This window comes from Oenanthe melanoleuca, chromosome 9 (assembly GCF_029582105.1).
Source record: "Oenanthe melanoleuca isolate GR-GAL-2019-014 chromosome 9, OMel1.0, whole genome shotgun sequence".
In the NCBI taxonomy this organism is placed as follows: Eukaryota; Metazoa; Chordata; class Aves; order Passeriformes; family Muscicapidae; genus Oenanthe; species Oenanthe melanoleuca.
In genome coordinates, this window is record NC_079343.1 from 2614892 (window position 1) to 2641771 (window position 26880).

At 44.2% G+C, this 26880-nt stretch overlaps 1 protein-coding gene across 2 annotated transcripts in view; it reads left to right on the forward strand.

The window, feature by feature from the left end:
- Positions 1-26880, forward strand: part of ARHGEF4 (Rho guanine nucleotide exchange factor 4) — a 169875-nt gene that overhangs the window by 55187 nt on the left and 87808 nt on the right. Inside the window, exons 3-4 of one of the 2 annotated variants that reach the window (XM_056499206.1) lie at positions 1108-1446; positions 6645-6774. In XM_056499206.1, the coding sequence (XP_056355181.1) occupies positions 1108-1446; positions 6645-6774 (469 nt within the window). Of the gene's footprint in view, positions 1-1107; positions 1447-6644; positions 6775-12970; positions 14020-26880 lie in introns of those variants that run through there. The other variant, XM_056499207.1, reaches the window with a different exon arrangement.

Sequence of the window (26880 nt, forward strand, 5' to 3'; positions counted from 1 at the left end):
AGCCTGCTGGAGCACACACCAGCCCCTCTCTCATCACCTGCTAATGGTTAACATTCTACAGGTTTCATCCAGGATGAAGATTTTATGCTGAAAACAGCAAGGCAGAACCATTACCAGTTTGCCCATCTGCCAAGCCCTTCACTACTTGTTTACCTAATCTGTTCATGGCTTGATTTTACTTGCATAATTGTGTTACTCAGCAGGCAAGAGCAAACTGTCCTAAAATGTCCCATGTTTGGAATTCATATGTTCTTTTCATTGCTCCTGTCTGGTAAAATGGGGTTAGGCACAAAATAGACTGTGGCATCTCTCACTAGGGGCAAAGAAGAATTGACCTGGAATTGCTGGTTAGTTGAAAATAGAGAGGAAGTGCCTGCAATGGTTTGAGGGTTGTTTTATTTGGATTCTTCAAATGATCTGTGAGAAGCTGGACAGACACTATTGTCAGGAAACAGCACTTTTTTGTCATGAGACTCCTGAGTTCACTCATTCCCCAGTGTTGTTATCTCCCACCTTAAATATTATTGATTCTTACAGTGATGCTACATGGAGTACTAGCTGGTTGCCTTAGGGGCACACTTGATTTCAAGTTGTTCTAGTATAAAAGCTGTAATTTTGTGCAAGCACTCAAATGGGAGCAAAGGGCAAAGCTGTGCAATTCCGTACCCTTGGCCCAGCATCAAGCAAATAAAATGGATAGTGTAAAGAGCACATCAGGGCTTAATATATCAGACCTGCAGGCATCTATGGAGCCTTTTCACATTGTATAACTGAAGTACAGTTGGAAAACCAGAAACAGACAAGAGGTCATTTTTTCTATTTTCAGAGACATCCTCTGTCTTTGTAAATAATATTATACAGACAGAGTGACCTAAATCCTGGTGGTGATGTCAGTGTGATGTGCCATCTAAAATGAGGGTGAACAGGGCACTGTCCTGTGCACAGGGAGTGGATATTGCACCCTCAAAGGATAGCAGAGCTCCTGCTTCAGGGTGGAGTGCTCCTAAGAGTTTTCTTCTGAGTTGTTCTGTTGCTGAATAACTGAGCTTTGCCATCTTCTGGCAAAGCAAAATTTCCAACCACCAAACCCTGTGTGTTCACCTGCAGTTTGTAAAACAGGAGCCTAAACAGCCCCGTCCAACAGCACCTGAAAAGAGGCCAAATAAGAAATGGGATCCCCACCGCAAAAGGAGACCCCCCCGGGTTCCACCCTGCCCACGCCCTGCCTCCAGCCTGGAGAGCAAAGCCCGCAGGCTCTCCTCCCCTGCTCCAGAGGAAAAAGCCAAGGAGGTTCCAGAGAGGAGGAGGAAGAGACCCAAACCCCCCTATAAGTGCTTCAGCTTCGATGATGTTTGGATGGAGAGGAATCAAAAAAGGAAGCTAGAGAAGGAGACACAGCCAGAGGGAGGGGTTCAGTTGCAACATCTCCCAAAGGACACCTCAAAAGTAAGAAGCCATACTCCACCTCCTCCTTCCCTGGCACTGCCTTCCTCTGCTCTGGCTGCTTCTCTCTGCTCTCATCATATTCCTGTCCTTACACTTTGGTTCCACTTCTGTCAGCATTTCTGGTACTCTGTGCAAACTGCTGAAACACTAACTGGTCCTGAAGTGATGATGTCTGAAGGTGGTGGGTTTCTGAGCTTCTGTAATCAAACAGCTCATGACCTGTGAGATGCTGGAAATAGAACGTAAGAGAATCAGGTTGCTTTGTGAGCTGAGTGATGGGGAGGGCAAGGAGCAAATCAAAGTTTCCTTAAATCAATATAAATTAAACTGATGAAATCTCATTCTGTGCCCTATGGTGTTGCTGTGTAACTTTAATAACAGACTTCTAAATTAGACTTCCCTTGTATCTGAGGCCAACTCCACAATTCCTACTGAAGCAAATTCCTGCTGTGAAACACTTGAGAGAACATTGCCATTGGATTTTTAGCTATTAATATTCTCCTCTCCACTGAGGGAGACTTTTAGTTCAGCATTATGATTGCTTGTGAAAAACTTTGTGGCTGTTGTGACTCACACTGATGGCATCTGTTACTTTTGGATCCAGAGCTAAGGTCTGTTCCCTTCAGGGAGAGTCACAAATCTCTATCCAAGAGCCAAACTTAGACTTGATACATACAAAAGAACTTCTGGGGAAAAAGGACATGAGATCAAGGGATGCTCTATGAAGCCTCTCACGATAATATTGAGAAAGTTTCTGATCAAGCTTGAAATCACATAGCAGATACTCAAACAAAAGCTTTCCTCAGGGGTTTCTGTTTTGGTCTGTTATCTGTATTTGTTTCCCTTTCTCTTTGTTGTCCTGGTTGCCTGTTTCTCCTTGTTATTACATTTAAATGACAATTTTGGAGAGGAGATGGGGCCTCTGTAGTCCTGTCACCACTTCAGAATATGCTTGAGCTTATGTGCACAGATAGTTCTGTGAATGGTGAAGGGGAAACATTGGCCTGCCTGGGAAAGCTCCCATCAAACTGACAGACACCTGGGACAGCAAGCCAAACCAATCCCAGAAAGAGAGCTTCTGAAAAACTGCCCCCTGTTCCTCCTTTCTCAAGGAAAGAGACAAAAAATCTGTGATATTTTGTATGAGTTGGGCACAAAGTGTTGCCAGTTGCTGCATGGATGGGTGCTGGATATGATTGTCTGATGTGATTCCCACTCTCAGTTCAGTGAGGATGCTTCCCTGGCTCAGCTCCCTACTACCTGTCTGATGGAGACAATAAGTCATGCTCTTGAGGCTTGTGTATGTTAGGATTAAAAAAAAAAAAGATGATGCAGGCTAGTGGAAGTGAATGCCTGGCTTACACAGGATCCAGGATTAACTGAAATCAGAACAATTTCTCACAATTCCTCAACAAGCATGGGCAGTGATGGAAATCTAGCCTGTGCTGCAGGGCATGTGGGCCAGCACTGAGAGCATTAAGGCTGCTGAGAGGAGTGACCAGTTCCCTCAATAGCTTCCCCTGGAGCCATCAGATCACACAGCTCAAATGCTGCCTGCTTTGCTGATTGACTGCACATTTGGAGGCTGCCAGAAAACAGCTTCTCCTTGAAGCATTCCCACCCTTATTTTCTGGTGCAAACTCACCTCTAAACTGCAATCAGCTGTGTGATGATGTGCAGCTGCCCCTGTGCCCACGGGGCTCTCTCTGAACATCACCTGCCTGGAGGCTCTCGGGTCTCAGTTCAGTTTTCTGGTTCATCCTTCTCTGGGTAGAAATGTGTAGGTAGGTTTGGGGTTTGCTGTTTCTGTCCATTTGTGTCATGTAGGTTATTGACACTTTAATCTTTGTGGGCAGGCCAAGAAAGCAAAATGCTGGTTTATTGAGAGGACTGTGGGGACTCAAAGGCTCTTTTTTATTAATTTCTTGGCCTGTGCTTTTTATTTATAATAGTAATCACACAGTTTCTTTTTCATATTATTTTATTCTGTCTTTGCAATGCTCTAGCCCTGTAACATTCTCCCAAGTGTCTTGGGAATGCTGCCACAAGCTGCAGTGTTTGAGGGCACTTTTAGAAGGAGACTGAATCCCTTTTAATAAGAAGGAACAAGTTATCACAAAAAAAGCTCTGTAAGATGTTTATTGTCTGTTATAGTTTTGTGACTGCAATGAGGTGACTGTATGGGGCTTTGGAGAGCTGAAATTATAAGTCTGATGTTTTCTGACATGGCTGCCTTGGGATGTGTGGCTTCAGTTGTGACAAGTCACACTGTATTAAGTCAAGATCAGGTCAGCCCACAAGGTGATGTAATGCTGCAATATTGGGGAAACAACTTAATGGGGCAGAGCAGAGAGGAATTCTTGATTATTCAAGGGCTGATTTCTGACACCACTCTATCATTCAGATCAATCTACAGAGAGGAGCATAATGGAAATATAAGGTTACTCAGAGGGCTGGTAATTGGGAAAAATGGAAAAACAATTAAGAAACTACCTATAAACTAAAAAAAAAAAAAAAACCCACAAAAAATCAAAAACATTTAAAGTGCCAGTTCCAAACAATTCTATATATAGTGGATTTTTTTTTATTTTTTTTATTTATTTTTTTTTTTTGCTTAGGTCCAGTAAGCTGCTCTGCTTCCTTAAATGGGAACAGCATGTGTGAATTCCCAGTAAACTCAAAGCTTGACCCAGCTGTCCCTTATAATGAGATGCTGCAGTAACAAGCTGAGCAGCTTCTGATCTTGGGCCTTAAAGTCTTAATACAGCACCCCCATGCTGGCCACCCCAAGGGGAAGAGCCAAAACATAGCTGTGGATGAATCTATATTCTTTAACCTGTCCATAGGCTTTGCCCTTCACATGGTGCTGGGTTTCAGGCTATAGCCTGGGGTCCTCTTGCTTGTTTTTAAAGCAGGAGAAGCTCCCTAACTGCAGCAGAGACAGTGCCCCAAACCACTGGCATATGGAATGCTGTAATGCCAATGGGCTCTGTTTTGGGAATTATTTTTGTTCTGAACTGCCTGTCTGTTGCCATCCAGTGCTTTCCTGCTTTGACAAAAACTTAAAACCTGCCTCTTAAGCTTCTAGAGTGCACAGCAATAGGAGCACAGACTTGGCTTCTGCATGCATTTGTTAGAGCACAGTTTGTGCTCTGTCAAATTAGAGAGATTCCTAAAAGGCCCATCAGGGGGCTATACCCAGAGGGGGTATCGTGCAGAAAAAGCTCTTTTATTTTGACAGAGAAATGAGAAGCAGTGAAAAAAAGATCTTTAACTCATTGCCCTGAATATGACTTCTGGAAATTTGATTTTACCCCATCCAAAATAATAGAAAATGAAGTTTTGTTGTGGGGTACCATGGTTATGAGCACTGTGGGCAACTCAGACTTTAAGAGGGAAATGAACACACTTTGAGGAGGGGACTTAATGGGAAAAGTCTCTCCCTGACATGCACCTGACAAGGCATGGATATACAGCAGAGACCCAGCCTCTGCCAGGAAATGAACTGCTGTGCATAAGAGCATAGAAACAACCTCTGGAATCTGTGGCAGAAATACAGGAGAGAGGATCTTCACTTGGTCTGCTGCCTCATTTCTCATCCTCTCCCTTGTAGGTTGGGCAAAGCTTATCCACGTTACTGACACTGAAAATTATTCTTCTCTTGAGTTAGGGTTGTACAGACCTGGCTTCCATGCTATAGGAATCAAATGATACTTGTACCCAAAATTTGCTCTGATTCTTGCTAATTCCCAGGAATAATAAGAATAAAGCCAGTGGTTGTAACAGCCTCAGGCCAAGGTTCTGCTTTCTAGTTTTAAACAGAACAACAGAGCTTTCCATCACTTTTCATGTAAATAACCTACACTCTACCCTTGACATTTTCAGAGTTGTGGCCCAGTAAGCTTGATTTTTCACTTCACCAGAAGAGTGTGTGTTCCCACTGGGTCTTTGCTGTGACTTTTCTAGAAAAACAGGCACTGCTCACGTTAATTTGAACAGAGTTCATTCTATCCCTCGAGAGATGATGATTTGTGCCAAAGTATTGGTGGTGTTCTCTTAGTTTTAGGAAAGTTAAGGCCAGGAATAAAAAGCCAAACCAGGCAGGGAGCAGCAGCACTCTCAGCTATGTAGGAACTGTGTGCTGAATAGTTTTGGAAGGAGGATTTGGCTAATGGCCATCTGCAGGAGAGGCTTCAGCATCAAGGCTGGTCAGCAGACCTTCTGCTGATGGGACATACTGTGGGCATACTGGGGAGAGAGAAAGATCCTAGAGAGATTCCTGGGCCTCAATATGCCAAGCTCCTGGCTCAATGAAGGATGGATATGTTGTAACTGAATGCCAGTGGCAAAAGGAAGGGGCAGCAGTGATAGAGATGAAAAACTGGCTGTGCCTATAGGACCACTGCTTACTGATCAGCTGATCTCCCAGTCACTGATGTTTTCTGTGTGTGGCAGCCACGGGAGAGAAAAGGAAAAAGGGATAAAAGCATACCTGCAGCATGCATTAATTACTACATTCTGTATTAAAGGCTGTGAGCTATGTATGTGTATGTATCTCTGGTTTCCCCTTTAAACCAGCAAAGTTATTAATTCAATGAGATTTGGCAGTGGTATAGAGTTTTTAAAGTTTCATTAAGTTCTATAAATTTTATAAAATCTGTCAGTCAGGTAGAAGGGAGTATGAGAATTCTTACTTGTACTTTTAGCTGAAGAGAAGAGCGTTGTTATGCACATTCTGTATCATTGGGGACTGGTACCAATAAATATCTGAAAGGAAAATCTTTGTTTTCATGTTAAATAGCAGAGGAGGACCTTTTAGTCACAAAGCTGCAGGGATAGTTCTGTAGCTGAGGGGATGACTCTTTGTAGTGATATTCTTCCCCCCCCATCCCACTAGAAACACTGCATAGGAAGGAGTGAAATTCTGTGAATGGAGGTGTGTGTGGTTATATGTGAAGTATGAATCCACTACCTACTTATCCACTTGTGTTCTTATCACCTTGCAGTTCTCCTTGCCTTCTCACTGTTTTCTAACATTTCCAGCCATAACCATCCATGTGTGTCCACTAACATACTGCTGACTTACACGGGCAGGCACCAGAGGTGGGAAGAGATGCTCTGGGATCAGTGCTGTATTTTGTCCTATGGGGCATCTAAATTTAATGTTTGTTGCCTTTGTTTTCCCTGTCCTGTTGCAGGCTGGAATAAGTCCTTCCATCACATCTACTGTTGCCTTTGACATCCTGCCCCTGAAGCTGCATCCCTTTTCCCAGAGCACTCCGACAGGCCTGGACTGCGTGGGCTGGAAGCGGCGCATCTCTGCTCCGGGTGTGTACCTCTGTCCTGGCTGCCTGGGGGTGGTGAGGGAGCTAACCTCTGCTTTACTGAGTGTGCAAACTGTCTGATGAGCATTCTAACCTGTTCATGGTCATTGCTGCATCCGTGTCTGAGCAGAAATCTGGTTTAGAGTTGAATCTTTCATGTGCTTTTCATATTCAGGTTTGTTTTCTCCCTGAGTGGATAAACAGAGTGCTGTTTAAAGGCACAGTCAGCTTTTTAGTGGAGATCACTTGTAGCAATGATAGTGTGCTTGATGTAGAAACATTGTGTTGTCTCGTGAGAACTCTGTCTCACCTGCAGTGATGTCACCTATATCACACTCTTGAATTAGATTTCTGCAGATGGAATAACTCTGCCTTGTGTTTGCTGGAGAGCACTACAGTGGGTATGGTGAGGTTCCTCTCAGGTTGCTAATTAGGCACTAAATCAACTAAATGAGCCTCTAGAGACAGAAGTTTCCTGTACTTTAAATCCCCTTAAAGAACAAGTATGCTGTGTTTTCATGAGGAATGGGTATGAAGTATCATGTCTTCTTCACTTCTGATGACTGACACTTTCTCAGAATTAAAATGTAAATTGTACAGATTATTAAGCTGCGAGACATATATTTGCCAGGTTTTTAAATTCTCCATCTGACAGTGCCTGCCCAAGCACTGCAGATGTCTCTATCACAGCACTTTGGGCTGGAATAAGGAAAACAGAATGCAGAGGAGTTGTTTGGCAGTTAGGAACCTAGCCAGGAAAAGCCAGCCACAGTTGGGTGCCAAACTGCCATTTCTGCCTCAGAAGGTCTCTGTACCATCGATTAAACCCTGCTGGAGTTACCTAATTAAGGGACAATAACATTGTGCTAATTACATCAGAGTTGAATGGTCATAGTATTTTGTCAAGCAAAACTGGTTTTCTTTGTGCAGCTCATGCACAGAGTCACGAGGTTTGCTCTGGAAATAAGAAAACTATTTATTATTTTGATGTTGAGAGCCTTGCCTTTGCTCTCTTACCACTGAGGGCTTTGATCACTTGCTGTCACAAGCATCTGGTGCTGCCCCAATGCCTAGGACCAACTCCCTGCCTGAATTAAAAAAGCTGCAGCTTTGCTCCTTGGAAATCCCAGATGGAAACCCATCATTGTCAAGTTGTCTGGGCATCTCTGACATTAGCTGAAGTCCCTGAGCACTGCTGTCATAGAAGTACATTCTGAGTCACAGCTGAGACAAATTTCATGGTAGTTCCCAACTGGGACATGAGGGAGTTAAAAAATATGTATGAATTTCTGAGGGTGAATAGGGGAAGTAAATGTATGCAGACTGACCAGCTGGCAGTGGTGTAGGTGCTTATATGGTGTGTAGAAATGGGGCCTGCAATCATCTGTGATTCACACTATATTCCTGAGATAGGTACAAGTGAATTTCATACCATGATCTAAGGCCAGGCCTCAAGAATTTCTGAGTAAGTGTAGCAAAACAAAGGAGATAGAGCAGAATCGTTTTTCCACCACCAAAACCATGTTCCTGGGAAAGGAAACTGATGGAGAGAGGAAGCAGAGGTTCTTCTACCACAGCCATGTGTCTTAGCTGCTGCTTCATTCGAAGCATTTTGAGGGAGAATAATGTGGGCACGTGTCTTGCCTGTGGTAGGATGTGGATGAGAAAAAACTGCAAGTTACTGAAGTGATGCTCTGAGCTGATGGATCAGTTTTAAGATTGGCTATGTCCTTGAGGCAACAGTAGTGCAGCAGAATGCCCTCCTTGATTCCTGCACAGCTTTGTTGTGATACCTGTTGTTCTTGACAGAGCTGTAGGGCACGTAAAACAAATATAAATAAATGTCAATTCAGTTAATCTAATTTAAAGATTTCTAACTCCAAATCTGCAGCTTCTTGTATTAATGATCCCAGTCTATGCTTTAGTCATAAAGGACACTGGATATAAAAGTACAGTGCAATATGCAGTGCTACTAGATACTTCCATGTTGAAAATATTGATAAATGAAGTCTGCACCCAGCCACCTTGAGCAGGGAATGCTGCAGAGACCGTGAGGGATGGAGCATGGAGTTCTGCAGGTGTGAAATGATGGCTGTGCTGGTCCCAGCCCAAAATGTGCCATGCACAGCTCTCAGACTCTGTCATGAGTCTGAGGCAAGGCTGGGGACAGAGCGACTATCCTAGGTCAGGCTGTGTGTTTTCTGCTGGAACAGCACGAGTGCAGAGAATTTCATTTTAATGCTATATCGGCTGTCTCTTCGCGCTCCTCTCCGCGGTGGCAGCCCTCGCTCTGGCTGCCTTTATACCCTGCGGGCAGGAATGGGGCAGGTGCTCAGAATGGCTCCGAGCTGTCCCAGCTGTCCCTGCTGTCCCCTGTCCCTCAGCGCTTGCGGAGCCGGGCGGCACCGGCAGGTGGCTCTGAGCGCTGGGGAATGTGGGGCTGTCCCGGTGCCCTGTCCCCGGTGCCCTGTCCCCGGTGCCCTGTCCCGGTGCCCTGTTCCCTGTGCCCTGTCCCCGGTGCCCTGTCCCCGGTGCCCTGTCCCGGTGCCCTGTTCCCTGTGCCCTGTTCCCTGTTCCCGGTGCCCTGTCCCCGGTGCCCTGTTCCCTGTGCCCTGTCCCTGTGCCCTGTCCCCGGTGCTCTGTCCCCGCTGCCCTGTCCCTTCTGCCCTGTCCCGGTGCCCTGTTCCCTGTGCCCTGTTCCCTGTGCCCTGTTCCACGTGCCCTGTTCCCGGTGCCCTGTCCCGGTGCCCTGTCCCGGTGCCCTGTCCCTTCTGCCCTGTTCCCTGTGCCCTGTCCCTGTGCCCTGTTCCCGGTGCCCTGTCCCCTGTGCCCTGTCCCCTGTGCCCTGTTCCCTGTGCCCTGTTCCCGGTGCCCTGTTCCCGGTGCCCTGTCCCTTCTGCCCTGTCCCCGGTGCCCTGTCCCCGTGCCCTGTCCCTGTGCCCTGTTCCCTGTGCCCTGTTCCCGCTGCCCTGTCCCTGTGCCCTGGCCCCGCTGCCCTGTCCCCGCTGCCCTGAAGCCTCTGAAGACCTTTTGACACAGGCATTGCACCAGGAAAGGGGTGGGAGGGAAGGGCCTCATATGCACTGGAGTGAGCAGTAGAAGGACAAAGAGGTTTTGGACCAGCAGTGGACCAGCATGTTTGTCTTTTAGGCTATGAGACCTATCTTCTCCGTCCCCATCTCTCTTAAGTCTGATATTTGTTCATTTATAAACTGAAACTGCCTAAAACTGGGGTTTTTGCTAGGAAGCTGTTTGGACAGTGGCTGCAGCTGTGAGCTGCAACAAGGCTGAAGCAGGAGATGGGCAGTTCTGGGTGTGAGAGCTACCAGCCCATGGGCCTAGAGCAAAAGGAGCATTCTGCTGTTTCTGAGCTTTTCCATAGGGACTTTCCAGCAGGAGACAGACACAGGTAATTGTCTGAGAACTGAAGTTTCTTGACATCCCTGCTCTCACTGCTATCCATGCCTCTCAGGCAGAGACTTTTCTATTCTTGTGCCAGCTTCTTACCCTTTCCCAGATATTTTCCTTATTCTGCCTCTCAGAGTCTGAGAGTTTAAGATAGAGATAGGGACAGGGAGAGACACATGGCCATAAACCTCCAGGGTTTGTCATAGCCTCATAGAGGGAGAAACCTGTAACCTGTGTATTGCAAGATAAGTTTGTAGCTGTGCTAGAACAAATCTCATACCTGTATTATCTGAAATCGTTATCTAAATGGAGACCAAATTTTTTTGGCAACTTTCCACGTGTCTAGTCAGATTAGAACAGCCATAGAGCTTTGAATTTTCTGCTATCAGATGCCTACAAGAGGTGCCCTGGAGTTACACCACAGAGCTGTGGTTGGTTGTGCCAAGCAGAGAGTCATAAATTCCCTGTGACTGATGTGCTGATGAGGAACATACTGGTGGCCTTGGAAATCTTGCAACAAGAATAGGCCAGCCAAGTTCTCAAGGGCTGAATCTTTTGTGGATAGTCTGGAAAACAGTGACCACTCAGTGATACTGAGTTATCCTCTGGCCTCCCTGGTGTAGTGGAAAGTATTTCTCAGAGGCAAAGGGACTGTTTGTTTACTCAATATCATGTGGACAACTTTCATCTTCTTTTCCCAGCTATAGATGTGCTTTTAAACTCACACTTGGCAGCAGTTAATGTGAAGATGTTTGACAGCCACTGGAGAAATCTGTTCAAGAAGCAAAATATTAGCTCAATAACAGGACTTCATGATGTCTTATAAATATTTAGCAGTCTTGTAGTTCAGCAAAATAGCCAGCTGAGTTATTTATTCCATTTTTGTCATTTCAGCTCTTGAAAGGACACAGAAGAAAGTGGTATGCAAGTTCTCAGAAGTGTATCATGGTATCTGTAGCATGAAATGTTCATTCCATCCCCATTAACTAGAGAAGTATAATTGAATTTAAGTGGCTAAAGCAATCACATTGCCTGCTGTATACTTTTCACTTTTTCTCCTAATCACAGAAAGATTAGACCCACTATGTCAATCTTGGTTCTCTTCAACCACAGCTACAAACATTTGCCCTCTCTGAGGTCTCAGATAACATGTGCTCACTCAACAGTTTTCATCCAGTCTTAAAAGCAGGGCCTGGTGGTGGCTGAGTTCCTGAAAATTTGAGTTGACCTTAGCAAGTTGAGTGGGATTGTACATATTAGCTACAGAGGTGAAAGATTTAGCATACCAATAAAAGCTTTCTGTGGGGTAAAGAGAGAAGAAGGTCCTAGAAAATCCTGAATGATTCAGATTGTCACTGGTCAAAGCTACAAGATTGAAAAGGAACCCAACAGAGGCTAAAAAATCCATCAGGTTGTCCAAGGCTAGCTTGACTACCTTTACCAGGCTGTGCAGTGAGATCCTTCATCTTTAATTGGAGTCAGTTACTGCTACATCAGTTTTAGATAACTTCTCTCTCTAATGTCACAGAAGAAAATCTCTGTGTGGGTTTTACAACAAGAAAAAAAAATATTGTAGTCACGGGGAGCCCCTCTATGATGGGTTCCAGTCTTGAACTCTGACACAAATTTTGCTCTCTGCAACTTGGCTTTGTAGTATTTTTCTTCTTCCCATTCTATTAGAAAATTCCTGTCCAGTGCATACATACAATAGACACACATATGTAAGGATAATTAGGACTGGATTGTAGCCTCTCCTTAGCACCTTTCCTGTCTGAAGAGCTGCACTGACTTTGCTTTTCTCAATGCTCTGTTCTCCACATCCACACAACAGCTGCATTCATCTTTGTTGTCAGTGTTTAATTTACCTACCCCTGATTATTGTGATCAAGAAGAGTTTCTCTCCTGTTGTACTTGAATGCAGGCAGTTGTGGAAGAACCAGATCAATAAGAGTGGTTCTACTGCAGTCAAATCAAGAACACGTTTTCATTTCTATGTTAGGAAGTATCAAATATTTTGGTCTAAGGAGCTACATTCAGGAGATAATTGAAGGAATTATTTTGTTACAGATCACTAGAAATGTAATAGTTGTTACTTGTGCATTCTTTTAAAGAATAGCTGAAATATTTAAGGACTCGAAAGTTGGTTCAGCATTATTGGGTGCTTTGTGATATCCTCCAGTGATGGAGTGTAACATTTTTTCCTTTTAGGAAATACTCAGTAAACCAGAAGTCTTACTGAACTGAAAAAACTCTGCTACTGCATGGCTAGTGAGGCAAACTCAAAGGGATCTCTCCTGGAACAAGCTGTGATGGCCTTATTTACTTTAAAAGAGCTATCTTACACGCAGATTGTAAAATAAGTGTTTTCATTCTTGTGTGAAATTGGACTCCTGGGTTTGGATTTGGCTGTCTGGAGCCGTGTTCACTCTCTATGTGACAGGAGCAGTGTGGGGTTTTCCTCTGTGGCCCACATGTGGGTGGCTGTCCCTCTCCCAGATGTGCTGGGGGAACCTCCTTTGCTTTGGTCCAGCCCCTACTTGCAATCTCACCTGGCTAAACTTTCACCTGCTCTGGGTAATCCCACACTGAATCAAGCTAGCTCTGGTCTCACACTCTTTTCTGCTGCACAGGGCACAGACCTGTGACTAGTCTTAAGTTATTTTGATAGTTTGACAAATCTGCCATCTGTAAAGTCTTTGAGCAGAGTGGCAGCCCAGAAATTTCCTTTATTACAAAATCTCTGTGGTGCCTCTGTGGTGTTGTAAAGTGCATAGGTATTTTTGCATTCTCAGGAAACAGGAATTCTTTCAGGTTCCTTCTTATAGGGACAGAGGGAATGTCCTGTTAGACAATGAGAATATAAAACTTTCTAGTAAATAGTAGTGAGTGATGCTGTTTCAGTTGGGACTGAGATCTCTTACAAAGATTACACATGGAAATAGGGATCATAGCAGGTCTGCAGTCTGGGAGTGGATGCTAAATGATTTTTCAAAACTCCCAGCTGCAATCATCCCAAATCTCAATCCGTGTTTTTCTGGCTTTAATTTCATTTTGAATTCTTCTTCTGAGTACTTACAAAAATAGTTTTTTAATAGCGGCAGCCGCAGCCAGTTCTAAACATGATTAGTTTATATGTTAAATCCTTTCTGAGTTCTCAGGGGAAGCAGACAACACAAGGTCTCTCTCACTTGGGCATTTTAAAAATGCATTAAATTCTACTATTTATTTTTAATCTGACGGTTCTGCTATATTAGCAGCAGAGATCCCCGTCTCACCCCTTGCTTCCTTAATGTCTTGAGATCGGCTTTAATAAAAATCAGCTGCTGAAAGCTGCCACAGAGGGAGCCTCCTTAGCGGACCCCTATGATGTCAGGATGCACCGAGGCGAGCGGGGAGGCTGCTCGGGATCCAGCCCAGAGCTCGGGCGGCGCTGCCGGGTGCTGCTGCCCCGGGAGAGCTCCGCAGAGGCTGCTCGGGATCCATCCCAGAGTCCGGAGAGGCTGCCCGGGATCCAGCCCGGAGCTCGGGAGAGGCTGCTCGGGCTCCATCCCAGAGCGCTGCCCGGGATCCATCCCGGGCTCCATCCCGGAGCGCTGCCCCAGCCCCGCCGCAGCCCCGCCGAGCCCGCGGCTCCCCCGCTCCGCCGGCCGCATGCGGACCCAGCAGTGCCCCAGCGAGTCCAGCGGGGCTCACAGCGCCGAGAACTGCAGCAGTAGCAGCGGCAGCTCCGGGCTCTCCCCGGGCTCCGACTCCGACTCCAGCGGGGTGGTGTGTGGTGGTGGTGGCATGAGAGGTGTCCTGTCCAGGTACTGGAGCTTGGAGAGTCTTCACTCTGCCACAGGTAAGGGGCTCTTCTTTCCCTTTTCTGTTTATTTTTCTTCTAAACTTCTCTATGATATTGCACTGACCTTGAGAACCCAAACCAAACCTTCTGGAAAAAATAAAAGATCACATTTCTTAATAATACAGTCTTGAGATTTAACCAAAATGTTCAGTGTTTGCTAGCTATACCCTCTGCAGGCTTAAACCTAAACCAAAACATCACAGACCCTTATAGACTTCCTAAGTCAGGAGGGAAGAAATAGGTTTTTAATGGCTTTGGAAACAGCATGTAGGCTTCTACCTGGTTAAAGCTGTCCTTGCCTATTTGAACATTTCTCATGTCAGCTCCATCACATAGAGCTGAACACTAGAGCTGCTATTTCTCTGTGTAAATTCCAGTGTAGAGAGTATCACTGGCCCTAGGAAATGCCCAGGCAAGTGCTGTGCTGCAGATGAGGGCTAGGTAGGGTTGCACTGCTGTGGACTGAAGGAGGGAAAGGCAGTTCCCTGAGCCTGCTGCTCAAGTTCAGTTCTTGCTTTCCCATCCATTATTGCCTTTCCAAACCAGAGATTCTGGAGGCATTTTTGGTGGCCTGGACCCATTCTGACTCAGCCTGTCTGGATCTGGCATTCTGGTTTTTAGTTACTGATGTGCCTGTTCAGGGTTTGAATGTTTGAATTGCAAGCATAGTAAAGAAGCTTTCTCATTCCCAACTGATCCTAGCAAAGGAGCCTGGCAATGATGTTAATGGCCAATGACTGCTGAGCTGTTCAGCTGTTGCTGTTTAGAGACATTTTTAATAGAGCTGCAGTAAATTAGTTCCTCTCTTAGACAAATTCAGACAAGTGCCTTCAAGGCCACCAGTGACTGCCGTTTCCTTAGTAAAAATACCCAGTGCTACCAGCTAGAATCAAGGCTTGGGAAGAATTCAGAGTGCAGTTCTGTGTAATCTGCTTTAATCGTGTGTACTTTTAATTATTGAAAGGTTTTATCATTCCATCTGCTACTGTAGATTTGGTGCTGTTTAATAAAATCTCCCCTGCTGCTCTGGAGTCTCTGCTGAAGTGTGAGTAACTGCACAATCACACAGGAAAGGGACACAGCAGGGTGGCAGTTCCACCCTGAACACCTACAGTACATTCTGAGAGTCCAGGAACAGGAAAAGCTGAGGGTGAGATCAAGCCATTGCTGCTCTGTTTAGGGGAAAGATCTGGGCTGCAAGGACAAGATGATGTGCTTTTGCATTCTCAGTAGCATCTGCTGGCTATTTTCTCTTGTATCTGGGGGTGCAAATTAACCCCAGAATGCTCTGACATTGGTATGAAGTAAGTTTGGCACAGGGTCTTTTTGCAAACTCCTGCTCAGAGTTGTGCATGGGGTTGCAGCAGTGGCTCCATCCCCTCTGTGTACAGGGTTTGCTGTCAGCTGCCCTCCCTAGAAGCATTCTTGGGCTTAATCAGGTCACTTGAAACAAATGGTATACAGTGATAGAAAAAAAAGTAAGGCTGATAGCAAAATCAGGCTCTGAAATGAAGTCTGTTTTTCCAAATGCTCTTTCATGTCCACAGTAGTCTTTCTCCCAAGGCTGTGAGACATGGTGTCATTTTGTGGATGCTACATGCATTTAGCAGGAAATACAAAGATGAAGAGAAATTGAGTAGAAAATGGTATGGAGACAGACTGAGGACAGGGAAAAACCAAATTAAGTTCCATAATTACAGTATTGGTAAATAAATGCAATAATAAGAGCAGATCACAGCATTTCAGACTCCCTGCTGCCTCAAAATACTGTGGTAGATGTCTTCTCATGTGCAAAAGGTTTCTGAGCAGTTTGTCTCTAGCTGATAACAAAATTCAGGTCAGAATACTCTGAGAGAAATGGATTGCTAGGAGGAATTTATTTTGTTTTCATTCTTCTCTGTCAGAATTCTTCTTTGGCTTAAACTTAGGAAGTTGTGATAGAACTGCTCCTCTCCATTGACATCAATCACCTGTCTGAGGAGTGAGAAGGATTAAAGCTTGAGCTAAATAGCATTTTTGAATGGTAAAATTTAATACACTGCTTAAACCAACCAAAAAAACCCAAACAGAAAACCCAAGAAAAAAATCCCAGCAGGAGCAGTAGCAGCTGGCAATGCATGAGAGAAGTTGTAACTAAAATGTGTGGCAATCTCCTCTCCTCAGAGGAGTAGGGAGCCTCCAGCATCTTTCTGTGTGATACACCAAGAAGTTAGGTGGGGGTAGAAGAGTACAAACTGTGTAGAAACAATTTGCAGTGCCCAAAGTTGCTTTAAAAAAGCTCTGAGGGGTGAGCCAGTCTTTCTCTGTTTGAAAGGGATTCTGCATTTCCTTAAGGCTGGTAGGTGGACTCAGCAGAGAGGGTTTTGCTTTTTTGCCCTGTGTGTACATCACCTTTTCTATAGGGATCTTCATACTGTCTAAACTTCAGGAAAGATTAGAAATAAAGCAGATTTAAATGAGTGAAAAGTGGAGGAGAAAGGAAGGTGGGAGGCATGATTGGAATGCATCCATTGGAGTTTTTCTTTCAGATAATTTAGATTCCAAGGAAGTGAAAAGGCAGAGATGTATGTGTGTTTATGTATGCATACATTTGACAAGGTGTGATTTCAGAAATACAAATTGACATCCCCCGTGTGGAAAAGACAGAGTTTTCTGAGGTTCACAGGAACAAAAACTGTGTTTGGTTTGTTATCTTCCTCTGCAGTCAGTAATGAGCTACAATCCCTTTTGGTTTGGGGTTGACCTTGTTGTAATATATTGATCAAGAGGGGAAATTAAAGTGACAGTTGAAAGAGAAAATACCTGTTGTTATAGCATAAACTTCTGTGCAAATGCCACTTAAAATACAACTATGAAAAAAAAAAACCAAATATGATTCAGGCTAGTAGAAAGTAAAAAAAAAAAAATCTACTGTTTTTTAGTATCAGTGACATTTCTGGTCTAAATGTCAGTAAGCACTACCTTACATGAAAAGGCCCTTCTCCCTGCAGCTAAATATAAACATGAAAATAGGGAATGCTTTACTCTTCCACCAGGCTCTCCATTTGAGGATGCCAGAGGACTTTGCAAGCATCAATTACCCTCACAGAGGGCCCAAAAGACTTTCAAAGCGTGATGCAGGATAGATAAAAAGGTATAACTTGATACTTGGATGGTATCCTTGGTGTTTTTAAATACTTAGGAGCAGTGTCCAAGTGTTTGGCCAGTGAAAAAAGGACTGGGAGCTGGGGTGGCTCAGCGATTCTGAAAATCAGGCTGTAAGTATCTCAGCTGGCCAAAGCCCCACAAGGCAGGCAAATTAAAAGTCAGTTGTGACAGTGCTCCAGCAAGTGATTCAGTGGCACTCTGAGCGCTCTAACCCTGGTTTCCTAGGCAGGACTTTGTACCCCAGGGCTGCCTGTATCCCATTCATCACTGTTGTACAACTCCACTGAAAAGTTTTTCCTTTAGATGTTTCCAGATTCAAGCCTGTGAGCAGCTCTCTGTGCCTTTCCAGCTCCTTTGTTGCAGGTCCAATCCCAACCTCATTAATACTTCTGTTTGTTCTTTTTCTTGTCCAAGTTGGAAGGACTGGAAGAGCAAAGAAAGGTAGGGACAAAGAGGGAACAACAACCTGGAGGACTAATGGTTGCCATAGTTTCTCTGGGATCCTCAGTGTATTTGTGCATATGTAGCAATTTAATTGTCCAGGCTCGCCTCTGCACAGATTTGTGGCTCCTAATATGCAGATATGCTCATCTACTGCCCTTGGGAACATGGCCTTTAAACAAACAAGAAAACATGAAGCATGGGTGTGGAGTTTTGTCTTCTTCATTCAGAGCTTAAAAAGAAAATTGTGGGTTTTTTAGGAAGGTTTTTTCCAAGTCATTCATTTCATTGTTGTGGCTGATGAGAGAGCCAGTAATAGAGCTGTGGCAAATGCTTTGAGTCTTTCTTGTTTGGCAAGAGATTTTCTTTTGAACCCTTTTTTTTTTTCTTTTTCTTCTTTCCCTAGCCCTGTCTTTTTGGTACTGATGTCTTCAGCTGTGTTTATGGACTGCAGAGCATAATTCCACTGACCCTTCTTTCTCTAAGGTCACTCAGTCAGAAGGAGTTAGAGGTCACACAAGGGGAGATTGATTTAAGGTTCAAATTGCTTCAGAACACATCCAAAGGAGAGCAGTGAGGAAAAGAAGTGAGTGCCTCAGAGCATCATCCAGGGCAGCATCTCGAGGTTGTGTTTCACCCTTACCTTGGGAAATCATGAGCTAGGATATTTCAGCTGGATTCATGCTTTCACTCTAACATGTCCTGTGTGTTCCCTCATATATTCAGTGTCACCTGCCAGAATAACTTCCACTCATCTTCTGAATGAATAATCAATGTATTTAAGAACAAACAAACAATAATCCATGCTAAATTAACTTTGATTTTCTCTCTGTGTAGATTAATTTGTAATGGTGACTGGTATAATTAGGTTAAACCTAGGGGCAATCCTGACCTTTGGAGGAAGAGTTATAAGATGAACTTCGTTAAGCTAGTGAGTTGCCCTTAAGTAAATATTTCTTAGTTGAAAATACATCTTCCAAATAGTGTTGAGTGTTGCTGAGCTGTGACTTGGCATCACATCCAAATAGTGAGGGCATCTATATGAATAAGTGGTTGAATTCATTCCAGTAAAAGGAATCTCAGTCAATGTGTGTAAACTTGGCTACCTAACATATTTAGTACACTTACAGAAATGTTTTATTCAGTGAAAAGTATCCTCTAGCATCATGCTTTTCCATTAAAGGGAATAAAAATAGGGTTAATATAGGTAGGAAGTCTAATCATGTTTCTCTACCTCTGTTTGCAGCAGAACCAGATTTTGTAAGTTCAGCTATTTTGGAGTTCTAATTACATGTTAATGTATTGGGGGTGGTTCTAGTTGACTTTCCCTTGAGATTTTTTGGTGTTGTTTCAAAAGGAGTAAATGCTTATTCTCATGTCCCTGTGAGGCACAGATTAGCACCTGTGCCTATCAGAAATAAACATTCTCCATCTTTGCTGATGCTGTGTTTACAGCAGGGAAAGATAAATCTTTGGAACACTGCCTGTGATAGTTCCCCAGCTGTCACAGGTACACCATCTTCATCCTTTTCCTTCTTTGCCTTCAAAACAGCTCCCATGAAGAACATTTAGATTGTGATCACTATTCCCTTTGCTGAGGAATATGACAACTTCTAAGGCTGTATTTTCTCAAAGATTGTTACCTTTAGGGTAGCCTTTCAGAATAACACTTCTCTGGGATATATCCAAACTTCCATTGCTGCTGTTTTTCTGCATAGAAGTGAAACAGCTTTAAGCCACCTGATTTCAATACTGCCAGCATCACAGCTCTTGCAGCAGGAAACTAGTATGGTTCAGGAGAGTGAAGAAAAGGAGGAATGAGGTGGTACCATGAAGCTTACCTGGCCCTTCCTTTCTTCTCTACTTTTAGGTAGACAAGCAAAGGCTGGCAGTAACTTGAATGTAGCTTTCCATTTGCATTATCCAGGTCTAATTCACATAGGTAAGACAGCAAAAATAGATTAGAACATGTGCTGGCAAATAGTGCCTATGCCCAGTGATCAACAAGAATGTGTGTACTTGCTGCCTACACATGATGCACCTTTGCTATGGTGCTTAGCAGTTAGTTAAATTAAACAATGTAGGGAACAATCCTGCCAGTCCTTCACCATCGGGATGTAGCCTTTAACTTACTAAATTTGTCTGTAACTGAGCTTCTTCCTGACTAAGGTCTTGTTCTCCAATTCTTCTGAATCATAAGAAGTGTCTTTGAAGGATTAGAGAAATGTAGCCCTCTTCTGAGTGTCAGTAATTACCTTTGGAGGCTTCTAATTTAATTACAATCCTGTCTCATCTCACAATCCTTTTGTGGCCTGATGTTTGTTAAACCAACTAACTAGTTCAGTGATTTGCTTAAAAGTGCCAGGGATGAGCTGAGTGTGCTGGACTGCACAGGGTATTGGTCTGAGCAGGCCCAAAGTCTGAAGATGAGCTGTCTTCTTGGTTACTGAACGCCTTCAGTGCCTGTGCCAGTCTAAAGAGCTGCTCCTAAAAGTGGTGTGTCTGCACATGAAAGAGACAGTAGCCTGGGTGTGAGCTGATAGGAACATGGTTTGCACCTGGTTAACTGCCTTGGATTACATTGTGTGAACATCCAAGTGTTGGCAGCTCTTACTTCAAATATCCCTCGGGGTGTATTTGCCTAAACAGGTAGAGAGCTTTGCTGCTGTAATTCTCAATCCCAAATCAAGGAGATTCACTGGACTATGATGCTGGCTCAGAAGAGCTCAAATAAACATTTTTTCCTCTCTTTTTTTTTTTTTTTTTTTTCTTTTTCCCTTTTTTTCTTTTTGCCATGCAGTAGAGAGTAATTGCTTTGTTGGAGTAATTGAGCCATTTCCAAGTTGTGCTGTATCCCAGGGAGTGCTTATGGATGCTGTAATGCATCACCCCACTGCAGCTGATTCCTGCATTCTGTGGCCTCCAGCATGATGAAGGCTGGCAAGTGATTGTAGAATAGGAGGGAAATCAAGTGCTAAAGGCAGCTGAGTATGCAATTGTTTTGAATATCCTCCTTGTTCTTACTGTGTTGAATTATCATTTTACCTCATGTTTGAGTGGAAGTGTACACACACACACACACACATATATATATATATGCACAGTTATAAATATATACACACACAAGGTTATTCATTAGTTAAGCTTAGACCATTCCTCAGTGAAGTTTCTCCCTCCAAAACAAGTATTCCTAGGTTTGGGCTCTAACTTTTTTTCTTTTTGTCTACCAATGGATAAGGTTTCTTTCAGAACCCTTCTTAAAGGGTCTGATAAATGCCTCAATAATAATTTGAAATCCGTTTCAAGTGTACTGTTAAGGTGTATGTTACCATCCTCTTGCTTTGGAAGGCAAATTGCACGTAAATATTCATAAAATAACTTGAAAAAAAGTTTTTGTGTCAGCAGCATGAGGTAAATGCAGAACTTTGATTATATTTTTATATTCTGTAAAATTAAAAAGAAAATCATTATAATGGCATTGGAATGTTTCATGCTGAGAATAAAGGAAAATAAGACTAATGATGTTTTCAAAACAGCTGGCAGAGATTTTATTTCTATGGAGTGAGATTGCAGGAGTTTCCCTTTCAGCTAATGGAAATAGTTTCCATGAGGTAGTTTTGAATTAAACTCTTATTTTTTTTTTCAAATTGAGGGGTCCCCAAAAATGCAGAAAAAAAGACAGTGAGCTAGGAGATTCAGTGTTAACACAAAATGACTGGTTTGAGTGGGTAGGATGAAGACACTCTGCTCTCCCTTGGCCAATGGAATCTTTCCAGGCCAGGTGTGGAAAGCCTCAGCTCTTTAAGAACCAAGATCTCTACTCAGATGTACATACAAAAGGACAAACTTGGCTTTGGGACACTGCATTCATGGAGTCTCTAAGAGGCACAGGAGAACCCCAAGCAGGGTCTGGGCACTGCTGGCCATGGCTCCCTGCTCTTGGGGCTCTCATTAACCTTACTGCTGGGATCTTTACAAATGTCAAGGCACATAGAGGTTCAAAGGAGGAGAGGCTGTCTACAGCATTACTGATCCTAAACAAACCCAACCTGAACGATTTGGGAGCTAAAGGCTCAGCTGCAGCAGGGAGGTGCAGTGAGAATCAGCCTCATTTGCTGAGCAGGAGCACCCCAAGGGCTGCTGGAGCTGCTCCTGGGCTCTGACCCCTCGTGGCTCTCAGGGCAGTGGCCACACTGTGACACTGCCTGGTCTGGGACACAGCACAGCTCTGGGGAGCCACACCAGCCAGCAGCCCTGTCTGCTCAAGTGGCCAGTTCAGTTTGTCCCAAAAGTACATGTGTGCAGTGTTCAGATGTGGGCTGGGTCCCAGCTGAGACAGCAGGGTGCTGCAGGCAGGTGTAGACCCAGTGAGGCACTGGGCTGTTCCCAGAACAGCAGGCAAACTGCTCCTGTGGCTCTGTGCAGATTCTGTATTAGAATTGTCTCAGTTTCTGACAATACAGAATGACCTGGATAAGAGAATACCAGTCTGGATGCTGGAGCTGTTTGAAGCACTGGGTTGGCTCAGCTCCTGCTGACTCTGTGAGCCCTCTCCCTGAGCAGAGCTGTGTGTCAGCTTGAGGTCACTGATGGTACATCCTGCTCAGGGCAAAAACCTACTCTGCATGCCTGAAAGAAGCTTTGACAATAAACCTTTTAAGAGAGTTTATTATGAAAACACAGCGTTACTAATACCCTGAAAACAGTGGATTTGGATCAATTCAAAATGTGGCATTCTTATCAGCCTTAAAAGCCTGAATAAATTAAAAATATGCAGAACCCATCTGTACTGAGACTTGTTGATTGGATCTGTCATTTCTCTTTGGAGAGCACAAAATAATTTAATTTGGGCTATTTTTGGTCCCAATTCTGAGCTTCACCACAATCTCTATGCTGTCATAAATCTAGGGCCTGGCAGTCCTACTTCATGCTGTCTTACTGTCAGTACTCTGCATAGGCTGAATTCTGGTGGGTGGGTCAAGTTTTCTTCTGTGAATCTACAGTCACAGTTGATATAATGATCACCTGTGCTCATGCTGCTTTTTCTGGCTCACTTGAGAGCACACACTGCATAGCTTGACCCTCAAATGCCACTTGACCATCATCTTTGAGCCACTGGAGGAAAACTCCAAAGTAATTTGTATGTAGGACAGCTCATGCATCTTTTAGGCAGCCACTTGTGATTGTCTAATCCAGATAACTCCTCTGATCTGGGGAACTTAGCTTTCAGAAGGAAAAAAACAAACTTCTAAGGGTAAGACAAAGAAAAGTCACAGTGTTTCAAGCCTACAACTTGACCCTTGAACAGAATTATTTAAAAGTACACTGAATTAATTATGGCCAGGTCATTAGTCTTGACTCATCTGAATCATTCTTGGTGTCTCTGAAATCACAAAGGCAGGTGAATATGTGCACTGCTGTTTCAGAGGCCTGTAAGGCTGCTTGGCCAGATACATGGGATTATTCTGAATAAAGGTGGGACCTGCAACCTGATAGTCTGTCTTCCTCTCAGGTGCTGCCTTTCCTCCCTTCAGTTTTCTTTTTTGAAAAAGGCACCTTGATTGCAAAGACTTTTCCAGCTGTAATAAAACAAAGCAGAGGATTATTTATGATTTTTTGGGGATATAGGGAAAAGGATTTTTTTGGCAAATATGAGGAAGAGGAGAACCACTCTGCACACTTGTCAGAGGACCAGGCACTCATTCTTTTGCTTTACACTTCTCCTCAGGTGTTCACTGACTTGCAGTGGCCCCAGTGCTTGTGCTTTATAGCTGACTGTGACCCAATTCCTTTATCATACTAAGCAAAGAAGGGGCAGTTCAGCAGTTCCTGAGTGCTCAGAGGAAGGTGAGTCTGGGCTAGGTGCAAACTGGAAGCAGATTAGAGCAGGAGTAACTTCTTTCAGTTACTTCCCAACCTTGTGACAAATGTTTTTAATGGCACCTTGGCTGGAGCATTGATCCTTTTCCTGCAGCAGGGAGGATGGAACTTTCCCCCTGCACAACTCTGCTTTGCAAGGAAGCTGAATTGCATGATTGACACTGATTTTCTTTAATCATGCTCTAGTTTCCAGAGTCTGGAGAGCTGAAGCATCCTTTGCTGTGGGCTACTCCTGAAAATGTTACCTGCTGTAGAAATTTCTAGCTTTGCTTGAGGACTTAACAGGTCTTCCTGCCAGCCTGAATCTCAGAATGCTTTAGGCACCCCTGGAGACTGTCTAGTCCTGCTCCTATGCTCCCACCAGGGTCACCTGCATGAGCAGTCAGGTTTGAATATCTCCAGGAATGGAGACTCTGCAACTTCTTTCAGGCTATGGCTGTCCTTAGTGTAAAAAAAAGTTTATATTTTAATAGAATTTACTGTACTTTTGTTTATATCTACTTATTCTTGTTCTTTTATTGGCCACCAGATCAGAGCCTAACTATGTCTTCTACACCTCCCTCATGAGGTGCATAGACACATTGTTCAGATCTCCCTGAGCCTTCTCTTCCCCAGGCTGAAGAGTCCAAGCTCTCTCAGCCTCTCTGTGTATATCAGGTGTTCCAGTGCCTCAAACACACCTGCCCTTTAGCTGGACCCACTCCAGGACATCCATATGTTCCTTGCAGTCTCATTTGCACTGGAGTCCTGGCTGGGTTTAATGTGCTGTGTTTTCTGGACCCCTAACCACCTTAATGATCATCTGAAGCTTTGGCAAGTGCTTTGGCAAGGCAGGTAGGGAAATTAAATTTTCTGAAAGCACAAAGCAGAAGGAAATTTTTCATGCCTTAATCTTGAGGGCCAGGGTTTGGATGATTGCAGGATTCACAAGTTGCTTCCTGTAGATCAGCTGAGCACATAGCTGGAGAGGAAGCTTAGGGAAGCCAGGACAGGTCAGAGTTGCTCCATTGCAGCAGATATTGTAGCTGATGGTTCATTGGTGACACATGCCTGTACAGTGTCTGGTGCCTAAATCTCTGAAATAGCATTTAATTCTTTTAGGGTATGATTTGCATGGTGTGGGATATTTTGTTTGTTTGTGGTGGGGTTTTGGGGCCTCTTGGTGCATGTTTCTGCATTTGCAAAACTTGCCAGTGGGATGTGGGGTATGAGCATCTGATCAGTGCTGCTTTTGTTTTCCTGAGAGTAATGTCAGACCCCAGCTGGACCATGACCTCAGGCATATGCCAGGCCAGACTTTGGTCCACATGTGGGAGGGGTCTGGTTGTACAAATAGCTCATGCAAAGGTGGAGCCTTGTCTGAAGGACCCTTAGAAAGCACTGAGGCTGTGTGCTCTTTTATCAAGCCTTGGATGTGGTTTCTGCACTGTGCACAGACTCATTCAGTCCCCCTATTTATAACACTCCATGAGTAACAAGTCATAGCACAGAAGGGACCTGCTATATTGGGCACAACATCCCACAGTTTTGTGCTGCAATACTCTAATTATTAATCCCAGGAGTCTGTGTGAGAGGCCAGTATGCTTGTTAGAATGAGCCCTTGTGAATAAATTCCCTGGATAGCCCCATTTAAATACAACATCCCTTGGTTGTGAATATATTTTCCTGTTGTGCTCAAAGGGTTTTGATCTAACAATTTTCTTGGACAATTTAAAGCATTGCCATTAAAACAGGGCTTTCTCCTGGAAACACTGATCTCAACTACTTTCTTTTTGACAAAGCACCTGAGGTAGCAAGACTGGGAGTTCCTTGACACAGACTCTGGAAGCAGATAGGAATGCTGTGAGGAAAGGGGTTTTGGCAGTCACTAACTCTGTGCTCTCTGTGGCAGGCAGGCAGGCACATTACCTACATTCCTGCTCTGTTTTCCTCTCCTGTAAAACCTAAATACAAGGGGGTTGTGTGGGTTGCTAAGTGCTGTCTGTAAGATAATCAAAAGGCAAACAGAGCTGGGCCATAGACCAAAACATTGCTTCAAGTACCTTACAAGGGCCACAGAGAGAGTTTGAACTCTGCTGCAGGTTGGAATTTCCTGCTCCCTACATAGCTCTGATTCAGGATCTCAGAGCCCTGTGCTGGAAGTGTTTTAGTGGGTCTTTCACTAACTCACTATTTTAAATGGATTAATGTTATAATCCTGGGCAGTTCACACACTGTGTGGTTCTAGATCATCGTTGTGCTGGAATGGTGTTACAGTGCAGCAGGAAGAGCAAGGTGTTTTGTCTTATAACAGAATGTGCTCCAGGCCAGGCTGGATGGGGTCCTGGGCAGCCTGACCTAACTGGGGCATCCCTGCCTATGGCAGGAGGTTGGAGCTGGGGGAGCTTTTTGAGGTTCTTTCCATTCCAACCCATTCTGTGATGATTCTATGGTAAGGCAGCAGCTGACAGAAGGACCTCAGGTCATGTTGTGCACTGTGATGGGGTTTCTGCAGTGAGTGAAGCTGTTTGCAGTGCTGTACAGGAGCCCTTCCTGCTGTGTGAGCCTCACCTGGCTAGGAGAAAAATGCTGCTGAATCCTTCTGAAGTGACTTAAGAAGTTGTGTTTCTTTGCTTATGGCACTCATCTCTTTATAGAGCAGGGCTGGTGAAATAAAATGAGCATATGAACCTCACCTCTTAAAAAAAAAGGGTGGGAAACAAAATTTAAACCTTTATTCATCAGCTGTTAATGATGAGGAACAGCTCAGCTGTTTGGTTTGGAGTTGGAGAAGGGTGAAGTTAGGCAGCTGGTTCCCTGTCTTCTGCAGCAGGAGAGAGCACAGGGGCAGAAAGGAGATGGAGAGAGCACTGCCATCCCAAAGTACCCCTGTTAATTCTTCTCTGAGTGCTTGCCCACAGCCATCAGGAAGGAATTGGGTTTAAATGCAGTGCAGCAGAACCCCCTCTAGTCATGTGTCTCTTCCTTCTCTGTTTGTTGAAGTCAAATGTCTATATTTGGCACATCCTAGGCTGTTGTCATGGAAATGGTTGTATTGACACATCCACAGCAGAGCAGCTTTGTTCTGTACTGAAGGATCAGGACGATGGGTGAGAAAGGAAGAGGCCTCTTCTCAGCACTCAGCCATAGATGATATTTGTTCTCCAGCTTCTTCACTCCAATTGGAAGGCACAAAGCTGTTGAATGGGTTGTTTTGAGCTAATATTGAAAGAATAGTGTAGGACAATACCATACCCAAAGCTTGGACAGAGAGCATTACTGAACATCACAAAAGACAGGATCCCCAGCCACAATAGCTGCTTCCTATACAGCTGTGTGCTGCTGATTAGCACCAGTAACCTCTCTGCCCAGTCTTTTTTACCCTGTATTTCTGGTTTGTGGGAGACCTTA